Source organism: Micropterus salmoides, unplaced genomic scaffold (genome assembly GCF_014851395.1).
Source record: "Micropterus salmoides isolate LMB-PRFRI ecotype aquatic unplaced genomic scaffold, ASM1485139v1 Ms_hic_scaffold_3, whole genome shotgun sequence".
Classification (NCBI taxonomy): Eukaryota; Metazoa; Chordata; class Actinopteri; order Centrarchiformes; family Centrarchidae; genus Micropterus; species Micropterus salmoides.
This window is the reverse complement of record NW_024042261.1, coordinates 31125293-31146163: the sequence shown is the minus strand read 5'-3', so window position 1 is coordinate 31146163 and position 20871 is coordinate 31125293. Positions and strand designations below refer to the sequence as shown.

The following is a 20871-nucleotide window of genomic DNA, read 5'->3' as shown; positions in this document are numbered from 1 at the left end:
GGCCCAGTAATGCTAGCTTTGCTAAAGCGTATAGCATCAAAACAGCAGGGAGCAGCAGCAGCCGCTGTACACATAAATCACAGGCACTCCCATTAACAAATACAGCATCAAATTACGAGTATAAATGGCTCAGCTTGCCTCCTTTTTTACAATGTTTTTTAACAAGTCTTGTAAATCAAAGGTAGGAACCTCAACGCAGACAGCGTGGGGCTTAATGATCGGGGTCTTGGGGCGGTTGAGGCATGAGCCTATAAAACAAGCCTCCTCCCTGCGTATGTAGAGCCATGATTAAAATAATGTGCTGAAATATTCATTGAAATGATTCCCAGAGCCCTGGAGCAACCCGACAGAAAATTGCATTTTTATTCATTATTAATAACAGCGAATTAGGGTTGTAAAAAAAAAAGAGAAGAAGAAGAAAACAGTTCCAGCATGTGGTAACCATCTTTGTAAATGATTATTCCAACATTACTGAGGACCTGGGATAATTTTATTGCTTGCAGCTAATGCAAACCATTAAGCACCAGGACTAGCATTAGGTTACTAAGTGCTGCTTGTTCCAAATGTGCACTAGCTGGAACTATATCAAAGCCTCCATGCTTCCTTTCGAGGGAAATGCAGCAAAAAAGTCCTAAACAGGGAAAAGCAATACATAAAGAGTGATGATTCAAATAATTGGTGTGCAGTTGACAGCGAGGTAAGAGGTGATTACATCAGCCTGGCATGAGATTCATTTTGTTGAACTTCAACAGCTACAGTATGTGTGGATAGGGAGATCACTCTAATACCCAGATTGTTTAACTCATATAGACATTTTTATTGCTATTTATTAGACAAATACGTACTACATGCTGAAGTAGAACAGAACTCTTTACCTCACTGTTATAAAAAAGTTCAAATACTAGAAACAGCCACTCAAATCTGCAAATAAAACCTTGGATCTGGTTCTGTGTCCAAATCCAAGTAGACATTTTTCAGTACATGAAGGATACAGTCAGACCTTGGCAGGCAGCGTCTATTGCACTGTATGGTTCCTGCCCCCTTCCTTGCCACAGTATTGAAGTAGTCTAAACAGATTAAAGTGTTATAGGGGATCACATCACAGAATACAGCCTGCTTGCTTCATGAATATAATATCTACAAATGTCAGAAATCAAGAGGCTCAGGAGACTTAGCTGGGTTCTGACAGCAACAAGAGCTCAGTTTGAGTTAAGTATCACTCAAAATTGAGTCGGTGTGTGCGTGTGTGTGCACCCGTGCAAGTGTGCGCTCATTGTATGCACAAAGTATCATGAGCCGCTGTATGCAAAGCAAGGCTGAACGCCTTGAGCTTGTCCCCTGTCAATCTCCTTCAAAGCTTAACTGAGGAAAAGAGAGATGTCAGTGGGCTGAAAGGAGAAACCCACGTAAATGAAATTGTAAACGCAAGATTACACAGTGTGAAAAATGTAAATCCACTGTAGGCAACTGGGCGATTACTGCTGAAGATTATGTCCCCTAATTCTTAGTGCAAATAGACAGCAGATGCCAGTGGGGGGATACATCCGCCACTTTGAAGATTTCCTACTAACAGTATTAACTGCAATTGATGCACTTTATTTGGTCCGCTTAAGGACGCTCATTTGGGCACATTTTTGTTTAAAATATCTTGATTTGTCTTAACAGCAATCAAAAGCACAACAAACCAAACCCAAAAGCTACAATGACTGATTAATGAGTTGGACGCCAACACTTTTAATGTGTCTCCCCCCCTTTTCTGTCCTGTGCAGATGGTTTCAGTTTGAATGTGGTATTCTGCTGCTTGAATAGGACCTATGATATTTTAGACTATGTGGTCAGTGCTAGACCGGATTTGGACTGTGCCAAAGTGCTGTGCTGAAGGACCCTACTCTCTGAGGGTGGTCCAAAAAGTGGAGGGAGGACTGCACTTCTGATAGAGATCTACAGTTGGGTGCTACTGACTTCTCACACAAGGGATTTCCGACGTGACACAAAACAACCAAACAGCACACCCATCTCTTAAAAGCATGGTGGAAAATAAGGAATAAGCAAAATGTTTAATATTTTGTCAAAAACAGTATCATCTTCACTCATATGAGACTCAAAACCATATAGGAGAATTGTACTTTGCAAGTACCATTTATTTATTTACCATTCATGTATATGTGCCATTTAATATATTGCAAAATCTACCTACATTTTTCCAGACTGTTTCAAAATCATTTCAATTATTAGAAAATTAGTTGCCTGTATTGCCTGTGTTACAACAAATTGTCCATCCAATAGAATTCTTTATTAAGCAAAGTTGGCTCGAAACCTCCTTATTTTCCACATCAAATGTGTCTGGCTTCATGACAACCATAAAGAATTGCTGTGAGCCGGCCTCCAAGAAACTGGCAAAATTTATTAGCCCCGTCACACATCAATCACCCAAATGGATTTCAAACCGCATTTTAAAAGCTAATTTTCCAGCACTGATAACCTACAGGAAACAGGAGCACTATTATTTATGGATGCTTTCAGACTTGCTAAGTGTAGTAGGATAAATGTGTAAGACCACTATCGTCTATTCTCTTCGCACTCAAATAGGTATTTAATGCACACATTTCCTCAAGGAGACTTGTGGCTTTAGAAAAGCCAGATCCAACACCCCAGTCTACAGTGATTGTATTTTGTTTGTAAAAGGAACGGGAAAAGCTTACAGGTATAATTCAACATAAGATAGGGAGAAAAATAAAAATAACAGGATTGATAACAGTTTTATAGGAAACCATAACATCACTCTTGAAAAGAGAGATACTTTTGACAGCTGACAGCTGAGCTCATAGTGGATTAGAGGGTGATATATTCTTAGTGCTACTGCTATATTAGGGTAGCAGAGCCCCTATTTTGTTTTCTTATACTCTGTCTGATTACTGGTGTGGGAGTAAAAGGATAAATGATAGGCAGTGCCAGGAAAAACCTGTATTGTTACCAGGTTAAATGTGCTTGTGTGAGGCCTGAATTGTGTGTCAAATCAGCAAGGCTGAGGCCACATAAATGAGAAGCACATAAAAACAATACAGTGCATTGCAGATCTGCTACTAGAAAGTGAGCCATACTCCCTCAAATTCACCCTATTGCCTTGTAGTGTCAGATTTGCAAATAAAATAAAATCCCATACAATTACAATACAATAATTGACATAAAAGCAATTTCACTGTTCTGTTGTCAAAAGCAATAATTACCTTCATGTTTTTCAAATCACTTAAAACAGAATGGCTCAATAAAACATGTATGGGCTGGATTGCAGACAGATGAGGATCTCATGGTTAAATATATCCTTTTTATTCTATTTGTGCTCAGAGGAGATTTGTGTGAGGAGGTCAGGAGGAAGGACAGGGACATGCTGATTCAATAAAACACCATTATACTCCTTTTAAAAGCTTCCATTGGTGACATGAGTAGAGGGTAATTATAATAAATGCCAGTAATCAGTGACAATTCTATTCAAAGGCGCAGTGACTGGTTTCTATCACACATACACACAAGCACACATGCACACACACGCGGACACTGAACACACGTCAGTTTTTAGTGTAACTCTGAGGACAAGTTGTCTTTTCTTTCATTTTCAGTTGTCCTAAAAGGCTCTGAGTTTTTGAGACATTAGTTGGGGACACATATGTCGCTGCAAAACTTTTAAGAAATATAATAAAAAATTAAATAAAAAAACAAATATGTCATTAGTAACCTACCTAAGCTGTACCTTGCCAAACAGAAATTAGAAAATTGATATTCAGTCCAGAATGTAATATGACCAAATTACGGTACTTAATTGAACTGGTTCTTTGATCCCATTGGAATGACAACCACATATACGTATCTGTAATGAAAGGGATTCCACACATCATGAAAACCATGAGGCAGCCAGCACACACTAAAAATCAAAGTGAGGAAATGCTAAAACACTGTCTATCAACCAGTGCATTATTTTTGGTAAGCATTTTTACAGCACATCCCTCAACATACCGCTGCTAGATAATAAAAAATGTGAGAGAAAAAAAACACATTGTGCATTAAGAAGTGGTGACTGGCAACCATATGGTGATGAACATTTTGCAGCCCACTGCTTTCAAAGTAACCAATAAACTAAGAAAAAAAATCACAGTAATTTCCTCGATAAAAACACATCAAGTTTGATCATGTGTCTGTTGAATGCCAAGTGTTAAGTGACTCTATGGCCACATCATGATCAGATTATCACAGAGGGCTGCAAATGGTACACAGGACTTTCATCTCTTTAATTTCGCCAGTTCTTATCATCAATACACTCAACACTGTTGCAAGTGCGAGGATACCAAGCTTAGATCCAAATGCTTCTAGTTATTGGATATGACTTTTGTTTTGTAGATTAAGAGATGGAGAAAAGACACACTGAGGAATGGGTATTGGACAAAGACAAAAGGGAAAAAACACAGCAGCAACAAGATTTACTCCAGGTCATCTGGTGTAATGAAGACAGACGTATGCGATCAGTCGAGGGATGAGGAGCTGTACTGTACTGTAGGTGAACTCCCCTGGATCGCCAGCTTTGTGGATCCCCATCTTTCATCGGAAATGGGGCACAGTCAGACGATGCCCAACTCAATTTCAGCACCGAATGAAATTGATGATTGTGTGAATGGGCCTCTTTCCAGAGATAATTAGCACAGTGTGCAAGGTTAAGAGTTCCCCAAGGGAACAGCGCCTGGTGTAGGTCAAGAACAAATGCAAGCAGAGAGAATGTCAGCTTGCAAGAACAAAAGGAGCATAATGTTTTAAATAAGATCTAATTAAATGAATAATAAAAAAGAATATCTCTTGCAAGATGTTTTAAAAGCCCTATTTAACCCTCTCTAGATGGTGGACTGAGAAATGAAAGACATAACACTGGTTCAGACCAAAAAAAGCTTTGGTGGTGTGGGCAGAATAGAAACCTTTAAAGCCCTCATGCAATCCATATAAAAAAGCAATAATATATAAAAAGGGATTACCTAATTCTCCTACATTCTTAATAATTTTCCACAAAAGTAAGTCTTTGAGAAAAAAACATTACATTGATCACAAGAATTGACACATAATGCGAAAAAGAAGATACATATTTTGCTACCCTGGATATTAAAAAGAATAATATTTTTGAATTATATCTATTTTATTGTCAGGCTGATTTTTGTTTATACTGTCAGTCTCAACCAAGGACCTTGGCCTTTCCTTTCTGCCCCAGAGGGGTCGTCAGACCTGGAACCCTCTGAGGCTATAAGGCCCTCCAAAGGCGCTCTGCCTTCTGCAAGTAGACTTCTATTAGAATTGATAACCCTTTCAGGCAAGACCAAATAGTCCGGGTACATCATGAGTAAAAAGGTTCATTCCATCACAAAGTTATTATCCACGGGCAGATTGTTACCATTCATCAAGTGTGAGAGATGAAACCCACAGTTAGTCAAGGGAAACGGCTGTTTCACTGCCTTGCCAGAGATCAATATATGCCGCCATTTTCCTTTCTCTCCTCTGCTGTAAAAAAGTAATTATACCGAAGAAATGTTGACAATCAATAGACTAGTCAGGTAGGTTAAGGTCTGCTGTGGGGGCCAGCGGAGGTTCCTCTGTCAGCTGTCACTGATGGTGCTGATGTGAACACGGACGCCTGCATGGGAACAAAGGGAGGTTTGTTTCCTTCAGCACCCTTTACATTTCTGTTAGGATGTTTGTGTCTAAACAATTAGTACCAGAGGAGTGCTGGTGAGTTAATGGTAGAGAATGACCCAAGAAAGGTTCACTGAAGCTCAGATTGTTAATTTTTCAAGTTCAACTGTCATTAGTATATAGGTGTGCCTGGGTGTCTGTGTAAGGCTACATTACCTGCACAAGGTATAAATGATGTAAACACCAATACAAATATATTGTTTGTATACAGTATAAAAAGTTTGTAATGCTAAAACATTAAAAGGATGCTTTTAAATTGCAATATCGCCATAAAAGGAAAACACAATAAGTTGGCATGTATACCTGTCACTGTGTTTTGAATAGTTTGATGACCTACATATTTTTGATGTGAGAGATGTGCTGTGTACTCTTCAGCACTGTGAGAGAACTGCGGAATGAGAGAGACTTATAGTATTGTCACAATAGGTAGTCCTATGCTACAAAAGTGGTGGACGTTATTCTTCAATGAATTCATCAGCCTCGCCTTGACATCTACTTTCACTTTAGACGAGCCTGAACTTTATAATCCACTGGCAGGGTTCAGAGGTCAACAGCAGAGGGGACCAGAGGGCAGGGAAAATCACTCTCACCCTGGAAAAAACTCTGACATCCAATTTTCAACTTGATTTATCAGTGCAAAGCTAAAATTGATAGTGTGTCATTACTGGGCAGGGAGCTGTCTTGGAGAGATGTATCAAAGCCTCCTCATTTTGATTTAGCACGGCGGATCAATACAACCCTATACTGTTTCAATTTGAAGAGTATTGATTTTCCTATGCTGACTCTATACAAGGGGACATTCATCATCAAGCAAGCATATAGTATGATCTAACAGGGCACCATAGAGTCTGATCTGCTTATTCTTCACTCAGATCACATGACTGCAGAGCAGCTGTTTTCAAGCCCACGCAGATTATTTCCTTGTCGTTGGCTGTTGTCATATGTGCTGCAACACAATTTCTTACACTGTTTGCCATAAAGAGAACAACAGCGCAAAATGTAGTGGTCTTCAGAAATGCTGATAATCAGCAGGAAGTCTGTAATTTACGTAACGGATGCCACTTATATCAGGCTAGGTGGTTATATCAACCTAATGAGCACAGTTGAAAACACAAAATGGTAACAGAAGAAATATAAACATCTAGGTTATACTAGTGTCTGTCTCCTGCCTGCCAATGAATGATTCTGTTTAATATATTCTACACAAATGATAAATGTCCTTTGGCATGTCTCCAGGCAAAATTTAGGAGTAAAAAGGCAAAGCAATTTCTGTGCATGAGGGTGAAAACAAACATTAACAACTAAAGTCTCATCCCACCCACCCCCACACACACACACATGCACACAAAAACACACACATAACAGACAGCCACCTCAAAATGCTTGAGGGCTTTATATTTTACAAGAGCAGCATAAATGGGAAAGTTAATGTAGCATTGAATAAGACTAAGCTGCTGAACTGCAACACTGCCTTGAGCTTCTGAGCATATTGCATCATTTTTCTTCACCAGCAGGTTACCATTAAATTTGAATTTGTTGGAAGTTTTGCAGTATCATTTACAATGCACCCACGCTCAATAACCTTTTGTTTTAATGCAAATGCTCTGCCTCTTGAGAGGGGCTCCATAAATATTTGAACAAGAGCCCAGAATTCAATCCAATAGATTTTGTCATGGGTACTTCTGCTAAGGTTCAGTCAGTTTTATGAAAATCTGTACTTGAATACTGTAACCTTTTCAGTCACGGCCAAAATATTTTTTTCTTTTTTTTTTTTTTTTCTATGTTCAGTTTCTCTGTTTTAGTTCTGAAATGAATCGCAACAAATGAATGTCCTCAGATAAACTTAAAACCATCAACAGAAAATGAACATGTGAACAATGCAAACATAGAGTACATACATTTGATATCTTGAAGTATATATTCACTAGCCACGGTGTATAATGTTCCATGAATCCATGAAAAAAGAAACCAAATGTAGCTGCTTGTGACATCTGCTGTTTTGAGTGGAATCTCTTTGAACTCAACTGTAAGTTAAAGTTATTAAATATAGCTGTAAATAGTAATTAGGCAATATCAGCTAGAATATTATTCTTGACAACAGTAAACATGGTTTAAGATGTGAAACAAACCTAATTTCAGCGAACATGGTTGAACATCTGCAGTTTGTTTTCAAAATTCAATAACAAAAACCAAAGCTACTGTTTCACCAAAGAGTCAAAATTTGTTTTGGCAAATCAGCAGTGTTGAGATGTGTAACGTAAATGTAAAGTAAAAGTAGCAGACTTTCTTTTAAGTGTCTGGTCTTGAAGAATGCAGGTTACAGCACTATTAACAAAATGAATTGGAAAAATGGATTAATGATTAGAACACCTGTATATAGTGATGTTGATTTTTAACAGACAGCTACGAGTCTAAAATAAACCCTAATACAGCTTCACCTGCAAGCAGCAACTGAAGCTCCCCCGTTCTGTCTCTGCTGTTACAACAAAAGATAACTGTTCAAATTCTCTGCTCTTTGTACAACAGTACGTTGTAACACCTCTGTTTGACTTATATAACTAGCTCTTGATCCTGCCACTTCACTCTGTATCTGTTGGAACATGTGGATGCAGGCGAGAAGTGGGAGGCAGAGCAGGAGAGCCGGCGGTTATTTTAACAGGGCCCATGGGGAAGTCTGCTTCTACCACCAGGTGCTGGGCTGTGTTATTGAGAGGGTCAATGAATGCCTGGACAAGACTGCAGAAACGCCCCAACCCCCTTCTTCCTCTTCTTCTATCCCTGTCTGTTGAACGACTGGCCAATCAGCTGTCCTCAGGGGATTAAGCCACTCCACACTGTAATTGCGTTTGCTGACCCGATCACTGACCCTATCGGATCCTGGGAAAATGACATTAACTGGTGGTCCAATCCCATGACTGCAGAGTTTTGTGAACAGGTAACTTTTGTCCTGTAGGTTGGACCTAACGTTCAGCAGCTATGGTCCATATTAAAGACTTAACATGGCCCATGTTGGTCTGAAGGTGAACTTGTTCAAGTGTGAGGGCTTACCTCTGGGCCAGTGTCCCCCAGGCACCATGCTTGTTGGTGAGGATGTTGACAATTTTCTGCTTTAACTGGTTGGCCGTCACATGATCTCTGTGTTTAGAAGCACCGATCAGGTGGTCACACATCTTCTCTTCTTCTTTTCTGTCAGCAGCATATTGGGCACAGTTGGACTAATTTGAGATTGAGAAAAGGAAAAGATAAACATAGTGTGAACCTCATTGTATGTTAATGGATTTTGGTACAGTATCCATGCCAAAAGTGATGTCTGACATTGTAGTAATAGCATTAGAGAATGTTTTACTTGAATAAAGCCAGAATAATATATATCCTCTAATGGAGCATTTGTCACACTGAAGAATGTTATGGCTTCATTCAACACACATGAGTGCATAAAGATATTAGTGGACAGCTGAGTGATATATTTCTGCTCCCTTGGAGGAGTGTACTAAATCATGGCGAGCACATGAAGGCAGTCCATTCCCTAACTGCGGACAGATGACGCTCCCTTCTAGGTAGCTGTGGATGGTGTTATTAAAAGAGAAGGGAAATACTCTAATAGATCCACAAAGAATATAGTCTGTCAAGGTTAACAAAGCTACACTGCTATTATGTCAAGGGATATCTTGTCCCCTGGTTTAGGAATGGTGTCAAATGAAAAATATGCAGCATTCTCTATAACAAAATATACCACAAGCACACACTGCTGTCTATAACTTCCAAAAATTAAATAAAAATTGATACATAAGTGATAAATAATAAAATAATCTATTTAAAAATTAATTGGCAGCAATGTGAAAAATGCTGATACTGGTTTTAAATCAATTTCCAAAAGTCAGTGTAACTCTCTAAGTGTTCAAGGTGGTTAAAAGTAATCTAGAAGAGCACATCTGACTCTTTCTTTGCTGCTAAAACAAGATTGTCTTACTATGCCACCCTGGGGGAACTCTTGCTAATATTCAAAATCTAATTTGCTAACAGAAGCTGGAAGTTAATTGAATTCCCTGCTTCAAATTTGAATTCTGTCAGATATTATACTTCAACATATTCTTCATAAGGCAGATAACTCAATCTCTACTTGTCACCTCACATTTCCACGTGATGCTGTGACAAATATCAAACGTTATTTATCACTTTAAAACATATGACGCTTCGCCCTGACACCAACTTAATTGTAAAAATGTCTTATCTGCGTTCTGAATCTTCAATCTTGGAGAGTGGGTAATAAAGTAACGTCAGACTTAGATGAAAAGTGTAGGCTGTCGGGAGTTGGCAGACAGAACGGATGGGGCCAGGTACACTTCCCCCTTCTCCTGACATTGCATATCTAGCCGTCTCTTCCAGTTTATCTAGCAGGTCAAGGATCCTCAAGAACTGTATATCAAGCAGCTGTTTGAGGATGGCTGCTTTTCCCAGATAAGAAACTCATCACTCCTCACATGTACAAGCTGCTAACAGAGGTGGTGGAAATATGTGTGGTGTATGTGTGATTACACACATACAACATTGTCTTTTGTTATTTTTTTTTTACAAAAAAACTGACAAATGTACATATGTCTTATGATGTTCTACACTGACTAAACAAACTATTTTAATATTGCAAGATGTGCTATTTTTCTTTATTTTGCAATGAAAAATACAAGGACCATGTTTTTCTTTTTGTATTTTTTGTACAGACAATAATTAGTGGAAAATATGAGCTAATTTACTCATTACTGAAAGCATTACTGAAATTAAACAGTGTTAGCTTTTCCTTTCATGTCTGAAATAGGAGCGGTTTGATGTGGGTGGGCTTCCTACAGACTCAGGAAGTTAACCCCACAAAGTTGGTTGACATTATTATTGCTTGCATTTCCATTTGCTACCAGTAATTAAATGATTTTATAGGAATGGTTGAGGTGAGGAGTAAATCCTCAGGAGGACACAAAGGAACACGATTTCTGAGTATATACATTTGAATGGCATTTTTATACTAGGATATGTTTACAGCTCATTAGAAGATCAAAAAAATATTTTATTTCATTTTTACATTTCATTTCAAATGCAAAAAAGGACAGCACAGTTTATACCTCAAACTCCGCGTGTTTGTGGACGTCCTCTGCTCGCTGTCTGTTCAGGATAAACTCAGCCTCGTTGGCAACCCGGACTATGTGGTCCTTCATGGCATGACAGAGCAACCTTTAATATTGCAGAAAAAGTTTAGCTATTAGCAGATTCTGTTTTTTTCATATACACATTTATAATTAATTAGGGAACATATTATTTTTATTAGCGAAAATCTGTTGTAGTGACACCACTAAGGAAGAAGCAGGGTTACGGAAAACATAGCTTGTCAGGATCGGGCAAGATTCTGCAAGCTGAAAGAGCTGACTAGTAAACAGCATCATTTATTTGTGCTGCAATATTGCAAGGCTGCATGTCAGCGACAGACCTCTGTAGCATTAAGGTGTCATTAAAGCATTGAAGCTCGTCTGGCTCCTGATTGACTGAGCATCCCTTCCCACTGACCAGAACACCAACCCAGTGCCTGTATTGCTGACAAGTCTGGCCCTGAACAACTTCTCACATGGCTGACTCTGGAGGCTCCGTGTTCTTCACCCACATTCACATTTAAATTCCAGTATCTTTAATAATTGAAAACACCCAGGCTATTGTGTGTAGATTACATGCCATTTTTACACACCATTAGGTTAGCTTTGTTTTAATTAAAGCATCTCCTGTTCCTCTCCAGTGCTTGATACAGATTGTAATTTCCCTCCTGTCCCAAGGAGAGGCAGTAATCCCAAGGCTGCATTCATCAGCTGCTATTGCCTCTTTAACTGTTGACAAGCACTCATTAATAGACAGACGTTCACTGTTCAAAGACAGAGCCTGACAACGTCAAGCTTTGTTTTGAAACCAAGAATAGATGAGAAAGCAGAAGCTGAAGCTGATTTGAAGATGGAACAAATATATGCATGCTCTCTACCACGCTTTTGTATTTATATTTCATAGATAGGTAACACTCAATTCAAGTATCCACACTTAAGCTGATGATACACGGGGAAACTTTTTGAGCAATGTTGCTGGGCAATGTTGCTGGTGGCAAGTCCAACTATGTTTTGATCAGATAGCGGTGGTGCGGGGAGGGTGGCGGAGTGATGGGGGAAGGGGATTACGGTAGTAATCTTTACTCATTACCATTGACGGCAACATTGCCCAGCACCATTGCTCTAAAAGTTGCTCCATGTATCATCAGATTTAGCCTGGATGTGACTGACAAAAAATTTCTTTTTCATAGGTTTCAACCTAAAATTGTTGACTATCCCAGTTGAAAACGCCTTGTCTGATGAGTGTACATGCACAGTAAATGAAACAATTACAGAGCCTCTCCAATAATAATAGAATTGTAAAATGAGTCTTTAGACATGTTTGTCTATTGCCATATTATGTTTCAAACCATTTTATGTTGATTTTATGACTCAGAGCACCATTTTTATCTTAATAATAGTCAGGGGTCAGCATTGTGATCCATGTAGCTTCAACTTTTGAGGTTTAAAGACTGTCTTAACAGAGCTGTTAGCAGATAATATTAGTTTTAATTAATTTGTATACGCTATATCAACATGGACCAACTGAGGCAGTTCTCTCACGGGGATGATGGCTACAGCTATAGGCATGCTAAAGAGGAGCAATGGTAATAATGAAGGAAAGTTCAGTTTAGTTATTTCAGGGCTTTTATCAGGACATTTTAGTGTGTTAACAGCTGCATGATAAAACAGAGGAACAGCTCACAACTACCCAGCAGATACAACTTTGTCAGCTACGCCTTCTAAGGCAAACAGTTTTACAAGAGTCTAGCTACCTCTAGATCTTTCTAGTTAAGCAGAGCAGGTGTGTAGAGACTTGAGTAAGAGTGGGAAATTATGTATCTGTCAGCAGCACCCTGGACAGCGCCGTGTGGCCCTACTGCCTGAAGCTCTTTGTTCCAGGGCCAGAAGGGGACTCAGAGAGCAGAGAGAAGCCTGGCTGGGCTGCAGCAAGTGCCCAGGCATAGAGAGGCCTGGCCAGATGGGTCAGCAGATGGGCAAAGAGGCTGAGCCGCCCCTGATCTGCTCTGCGGAAAAAACCCTGAGTCTGGCCACACCCAGCACCGAGAAGAAGAGGGAGGGGACAGAAAGAGAAACACAGACACTGGGATGTACAGTAAAACAGGGAGAGACGGATATATAAAAAGACAACAAAAGGTGTGTGTGTGGGGGGGGGCATTCTAGGGTTAATATTCTTTCTCCATCCACTCACCACAATCTTATTTACTATTACCCCCTACTGAGGAGCCATCTAACAACCGTGGACGAATACATACTGATAGAAGGATGAATAAACTATTGCTTTGCAGAGTGATTTAACCTCATGCATTACAGTGAAGGGATACATTACCTTCCTTCGTTGATTAGCTCAATGAAGGCCAGGCCAGCATTCTTCTGAATGGAGTTCTGCCATTCCTGAAATTTAAGAATTTGTGATGTGTTACTTACAGAAGTTCTGTGTTTTTGTTTGGGCTGTAAGAAAAAAAGTGCTCTCTCAAAGAGCTTTGAAAAAGAAAACCAAAAGTTAAATTGGCAAAGTGTGGGTATCAAAACGCCCTTTGGATCCAAAATGCAACAAGATCTTTCAGAAATGCATGACTCATACACAAGAAGGACATTTCACCATCCAAATTGCATATTTCAACTGTAGTTTAGATTACATTTCATAGTTTGTAATTCAAGTAGGTAAAGAAAGCATTTAGTTATATCCTTTCAGGAAAAAGTGGTGGTTATAAAAAGCTGAAATCCTGCACAGCATGTGTGACCGTCCTTTCTTCCTCTGTGAAAAGATCTGTAAACACAGGAGAGATGTAATTGTGGGATGAAACTGTATCCTCTCACTTAAATACAGCCATTTCCCCTGTCCCTTACAGTGACAGATTACTGAGCAGCCTCGCCGAGCCCTGCAGTGTACGCCTGGAAGGGATCCGAGCCCTAGGCCAGAGAGCCAGCACTTGCTGTCTCACAACGTGCTCTGGAAATGATTAAAAAGCAGTTTGAGAGCGCGCCTCTCACTGTGGGAAATTCAGCTCTCCTGTACCCTCACTGAGGTGCAAATGGAAGAGAAAACAGAGAAGGCCATAGTTCAAAAGAGGACGGAAAACAGAGGAAAATGAAAGGAAAAAGGTTTTCATTAGTGGCTACAAATGTATATGGAACTCAAGGATATGCACATATATAGGGAGCCTTTGAATGTGACTATCCATTTAAAATGCAGTAATTAGTATTATTCATTTATTCATCATTCAGTCATTTCCAGCAGAAACAATATATGGAGATATATAACCAGTAGTCGTACATGCAAAACAATGCGTTACATTGTTTGTTCTATGTCAGTGTCTGGACAAGGTAAGCGGCATTTCTTGTGTATGGTACCAGAGTAACTGACATTGACATTATTATGTATGGGCATGTGTTTTTGTACACAGTTGTCGTGGCTGACACATACCGGTTCATGCAAGAGTACACAGTCTGACCCTACGATGCGTTAAATCAGGGAGATGGTGCTGACAAACTGCTGAGCATCTGGTCTCCAAATGTTCTCCGTGACCCCCTTTCTTCTGTTACAGTATCTGCCTGGAATAAGCTGTTCTTGATTTGGACAGGGATCATGAACAGCCAGTCTTCTGAGGTTCCACTTGCACCATGCTCACGTGACAAAAATAAATACGGAAATTAAGGCAGATGTGACACTCAGGCGTTGGCAGGAAAATGGCAGCAGGTCAGTGTAGGTACAGCATGGACTAGTCAAATTTGCTATCTTGTCTGAGGTATGCTTGTTGACAGCTGTGATAGTACTTCAGAGGCTCTTTTTTTATCTTTTCTTTTCTTTTTTTTACTGGAGAACAGAGCTCCCAGAAGAGACTGCCTTTGATTGCAGAGATTTTAAAAAGTCCTCTGCTGCCCATTTGAAGGGAATTAGGCCTGACGTGCAGCTGCTTAAAAAAAGAGATGTGATTCTTGATATAAATGCAGACCACAGTGTAGCACCTCTGGCCATTGGAAGTTTGTTTAGTGGATATGAAAAGCTGGGATTGAGTTTTTGGCCTTTTGGGGGCAGACAAGCTCCACAACAAACTGTTGACTTATTGTTACCCTATATTGCTGTTATGACTAACTTATTCTCCAATTAATTCCCAATTCTCTCATTCTCTTAGACATGTTTCAGGCATCCTGGCAAATGTAAATCCAAAAGTAACTCAGTTTTTATCTTAAGTTAGGTTTTACTACTGCTTACTAACACTATGTCTGGTGTTGGACAGGTTTTATACAGTTCTGTTTACCTGATCTTTTATGAAAACAGTAACAATACAATAAACAAAACAGGGCATTTGTGAGTAAAACTAAACCATTTTCTAAAAGCATTAAGAACTGGTCAATTCTTTGACACAAAATGTAACACTGGGAAATGTTGGACTGTCAATTACGATGCTGTAGGTTCACTTGGGTGGTTCCATCTATGTCTGAAAACCCCACCACACCTTTTTGTGGACCTAAAACTTCCATCCTGGAGAATAGTTTTCTGACCTTGAGAAAATTTTCTCTCCACCCACTTTCATCTTCCTGAAATTCAGCAGAGCACTAAATATTTGTGGTGTTTCAATCCAACCTGTCAGTGTGCAGGAGCCTTTGCTTTTATCTGCTCTGTTATACTCTCCACATCTGGAGGCCTTCCATCACTAAATCTCTGTGGCTCCACTCTAGATCCCCCCTGTATGTTTAAGCTGTTACAAGAAACAGAGCTGCTTGACCTTTTCATTCAGCTGCCCAGGCTGAGGAGAGACATACAGTGTCTGCAACCGTGGCCAGCCACACGATGATAGCTGTGATTAGTATGCATAAATAAGAAAAGGTAGATCATTAGCACCGATTCATTCGTAAAACTGACAGGTCACAAAACAGAGAGGGACTAAAGGTCAGCTAAGTGCCTTTCTTGCTGTCTTTAAACATTAATGTTGAAATATGTGAGGGATATGTTGAAGTTGGCATTTTATAGTGATGTCAGTCAAACCTTACCCTGCATCTGACTCGTCCTTTTTCAAAGCACTTGAGATACAGTATGTGATACCAAAGACATTTATTGAGTAATTTATTGAGTATATTGTAATTTTCAGACAGCATAAACATTATATTTGCTCATGACAAAACAGCTCTGTATATATCAGCTTTGCTTTGGATTCATTACTGATGGTGTAGTGTTAGGATACAAAGCAATGGCTCATCTCTATTTGAAAGGTTGTTGAAGGACACCAGACTATCGGGTCCAGTTTAGAGGCCTCACTGTCTGATCGATATCTCAGCCTGGATTTCATCCCTAGAGCCCCTAATGGTAGGAACCTCTGGAGCCGCAGTAATGCTATCTGTGTAGGAGGGGGGGCTCAGACTCTTAACAGCATGCTGACGCTCTCATCTGCAATAAATCCTAGCGCTGGAAAAAGCAACTTCCCACAGATACTCTACGGACGGAAAAGCAGCTCAAGAAGGAGCCAGTCAAAAACTTTCAAAAGAGCAACAATAATTCAATGTTGACGGCCCCATTTATGTACGTTTTTTGGAAGAAAGTCCCTGAATAATGGCCTCCATATAACAGAGGCTGAGCTCTCTGCTGAAGAGGGCTTTGGACTGTGGATACCAAGGAGCACACATAGTGGCAATCCACCTCCTCACGGCTCTGGTCCTGCAGTCTGGATCCACAAAGAGGCACCAAGTAATGGCTTCCTTATGGGCTCCCGACGCAAGACTGATGGGCTGACAGAAGGTATGTTAAATATCTCCTGTTCTAACTGCTACATCGGGGCTTTGACCTTCTCTAAAACAAAGGCTTAACAAGAGATTCAGAGGGTCAGCTTAGAGGTGATCAGTCACTAGCAGTTTTGCATGAGGTGGGGCTCATTCTCTAAAGGAGGGCTCAGGATTAGAGCTCTGGGGTGTAGAAAGTCACTGGATTCTCAGAGAAGTGTCAGTATGTTGTCATTGGTTATGGAACATGCACTGATAAGCAAAGCTTCAGCAGAGCTTAAATAACTTGATCTGATATGAGACAATGCCCTTTACTTCAATTAACCAAGGATTAACCATAAACGTATACATTTACAAAAATATCTGCAGTTTTGACAGGATAAACACTGAACCTATTTTTTGTGTGTGTGCAGTCTATATATTTAAAAGAGTTATAGAGGTGAGTTAAATGGTGTGCAATGTGTGGATTCATTTTCAAAGAGAGGTGAAACTAGTTCTAACACATCTCCACATACTGGTGACAGAAAATAAGTTATCCAGAGAACCATAGCAGAGAAAGGAATATTATACAGGGGAAAGAAGAGAGGATGGGACATAGAGAATAAGATAAACAAAGGCTGGGAAAGATGAGGAGAAAGAAAAAAGCTCACCTGAGAACAAAGCAACATGACGAGTTCCACCACTGAGGTGCTTGACTTCATGCACACTAGACCTGTAGAGACAGAATTAGATATTAACCATAATGGTTATTGCATACGTATTCATCACATAATATTTGGGCATAATCAGTTGTTATTATTTTACAATTCCTTAGCAGTACAAGATGATCCTTTAAAAATAAATATTCTGATTTAAATTCATAGTGCAGAAGTTGGACGAAGCTATATTGTTCTTGGCAGAAGGTTCATTTAAGGCAGAGTGACAAGCAGTAAACTCCAAACATTGTGCTTCCTATTTGCCCATCAAACTGTAACTCACATGTACATGCGAGTACCCCCTCCACACTCCCACACACATCTGTCTTCACACATACACACACACACTCAGAGAAGTGAACACAGACATTCACAGCTTCTTCCCTCATCTCCATTCTGTGGATGGTGAGCCGCAGAAGCAGACAACTCTCTAATGAAACAAGGGCAGGTGTGAAAGCTCATTTGCAGGAACAATGGCTGCAACTGGTCTCGTATTCTGCACCTCCAGCCACTTCTGTTGCACTTGGCGAGAACCATTAAAGATGCAGCCATTAGTGAAGGAAAGAATGTCTCTTTAGGATGCATTATAGGCTGGCAGGAGTAGAACTCTGTGCCACACAGCTGCCATTGTTTCATGGATTGCGGGGGGTGTCAATCAGAGGATTAAACAAAAAACTCTAACCCTAAGATTTCAGTTAACGTCGTGGATGAGCTGTGCACTGTACAGTACAGCATCTACAATAGGAAATAATATTATGTCTCATTGGATGTTTAATTTCTAAATTTGTCTATCAGAAAAAACAGCAGTGTGCTTTGCATGACACTCAAAGATGGATATATTGAGAATCTCAGGGAGTGACATAAGCATAAGTATGCTGGAAGACATCAACATGCCTAACAACACCTTTCAGAGAGGAAAACAGACTCCACGCTGTATAACTTAATGACATGTAACAGAAATGATGTAGTAAAAGATGTAGCTCTACATACAATGTTGAAATTAGCCAATAATGCTAAATTTATAATATAATTATATTTGAATTTATATTAAAATTTCAAGACTAGAACCTCCAATGACTCTTTAATTATTTGGCATGAGACTAATGCTGGACAACAACAAAATATACGGTATAAGTCAATAACTTAACATAACTTGATATTAACACTCAATGGACATAGTTTGCTTGTGTAAGTTCTATACAATATTACGCAGAATGCAAAATATTCAGAACACTGTATGGACAAATCTTTTGGTCACTGATTCTACATCCATCTCTATTCATGAGCGGAGATTGTCCGAGGGAGTGTATTGTAAATACTCTGAGAGGATGTGACCCTTCTCTTGTACAGAGTGCCACGGTTGACCTCTTGTTATAGCTGTGACATGCAGAGCCATAAGTCAGTCCAGTCTGACACGGGAGTCAGGTGGCCAACTGACCCTGGCCTTGTGCTGGTAGACAAACTAAATGCATTCTATTTAAACACGGCCTGCCAGTTCTTTCCTGTAAACAGGGCAGGGTTAAGGCACGGGTGAATGTGGCATTGTGGGGCAATGTGCCGTCAGACTGGGCCACTCAGGGGACAGCATGAAGCAGACGGCAGGCATCACAACAGCAGCAGTGTTCACACACAGGCCTCACCCACCAACTCCAAGTGTAAAGCTTAGGGTGCACTCAACATAATTGCCACAATGACCACATGTCTTCAGGGGGGTTGAAGGAATAGGGTGAGGCAAAGGGGCACACGGGGCACAGGGGGGCTTGACCCCGGGCAATCTAAGAGTGATGGATGGCTGGTAATTACTGGTAAATGGAGCGCCTTTGCACTATAGCACAGTATTTCAACTGTGAGCCTGGGAAGGGCCAGGAAGAAAAGGAGAAAGAGAGGGAGGAACAGGGAAATCAGTTAAATAATTTGGACACATACGCTACAACAAGGACAGACCTGAGTGGCTCGATAAAGTTATAGATTTGAAGTGTATGTGGTAAATCTGTGGGTTTGTTTTGTCTGATAAAGCTGCTCTAATCGATGTCAAACATGTCTGGTGAAGAGCACTGGGGCCCAAGCTGTCTATCTACGAACCTTGTTTGTGGGGTTACACTCTCAGCTCAGCTCTGGTTTGTCAGCTGGTCAGTCTGCTGACAGACTTTGAGTGAAAGGGTAACAGACATATTCACACTTGTCAAGGCTATGCTACCTGATTTTCATTCCTTTCCCCTGAGCTTGAGTGAGTAGCTTTAGCCACATGTGCATGGCCTACTCACATGGTGTATTGACACACAGTATGTATATATGTATGGCATATGCATGATTTATGGAGGAAAAACTGTCTGTTTGTGAAGCTTTACTGGCTGGAATGGAAACATAAAAAAAGTTGTTAAAGCAATACTTTAAATGTTCTTTAATAGCTGTATTACAGTGTTGGTTTATGCACCATCACATAAATAAGACCCATGAGTATGGTTGCCAAGGTTGGTTACTTTTAAATTAAATACCAGTAACAAATCATAATTAAAAAATCTTCAAATTTCAGACCTAGCTGCTTAATAACAAAAAGAAGCTAAGCAAACTATAATCCATCCATTCATCCATCCATCCATCCATCCATCCACTGTCAACCGCTTATCCTGCGTACAGGGTTGCAGGGGACTGGAGACAATCCCAGCTTACATAGGGCGAAAGGCAGGATACACCCTGGAAAGGTCGCCAGTCCATCGCAGGGCCAGCAAACTATAATATGATATTTTATTATTTAAAACATAATATTGTATAAATCATTTAGCCATTTACAGGTAACTGGCAGTGTAAACACTATACAAATTATTTATGCTCAGGAAAGTGGACACGTGTCAGACAACTTCTTTCAGGAAGCAGCTTTAATAGTCACAGGAGTGCATTCTTTCAGCTTGCTGTCATTCTATGCATTGACTTCTGAAAATAATATCGATTTAGCTTACAGTTAAAAGAAGGGACTTTGGCAGTGAGAAAAAGAGATTCAATATTCAATTTACTTTATGCAAACTGCAAATCAAAAGACTTGAGACCACACACATAATTTATACACACTCACAGTCACACACAAACGTGCACGTGGTAGCAGTGTGTTCTTGTGAATGCAAGCCAAAACAAGCCTTGGGAACAGAGTGCCAGTGTGCACACATGCAGGCAGACAGTGCCTGAGGTTAGGCACAAGTTGCACCATGAGAGACTGCCAACCTTGAATCTGATCCTTCACACACCACCAGGAAATAAGACTAGAGCCCAGAGTGAAGTGCAGCAGAAGAATCGCACACTTCTGCAAACACTGTGCATAACAGAGACAGTCAGACCAGCGTTTAAATATATACAATGTAACTGTTTTAACGCTGTTTAAAATAAAATTATGAAACAGCTATAGTGAAGATAATAAATTAGGAGGGTGTTTTAATTTGACAGAGAGTACCAAGCCTGTGCTGAGATGAATAATTGAATGATGAAATTTAACTTGCAGTGCTACATCACTCTAAAATAAACAAACCATTACTGCATTATCTCTGAGTAAGACAATGGAAATTTAACAACGCCTTTGTAAGCATCTATACTTTTCTGTTCTCTTTCCATGT

At 40.0% G+C, this 20871-nt stretch overlaps 1 protein-coding gene across 1 annotated transcript in view; it reads right to left on the bottom strand.

Annotated features, from left to right (window-relative positions):
- The window catches only part of nbeab (neurobeachin b), a 213854-nt gene that overhangs the window by 69107 nt on the left and 123876 nt on the right, over nt 1-20871 (bottom strand). The window contains 4 exon segments of the mRNA XM_038692696.1: nt 8773-8939; nt 10836-10944; nt 13186-13250; nt 17225-17286. Of these exon segments, the coding sequence (XP_038548624.1) occupies nt 8773-8939; nt 10836-10944; nt 13186-13250; nt 17225-17286 (403 nt within the window).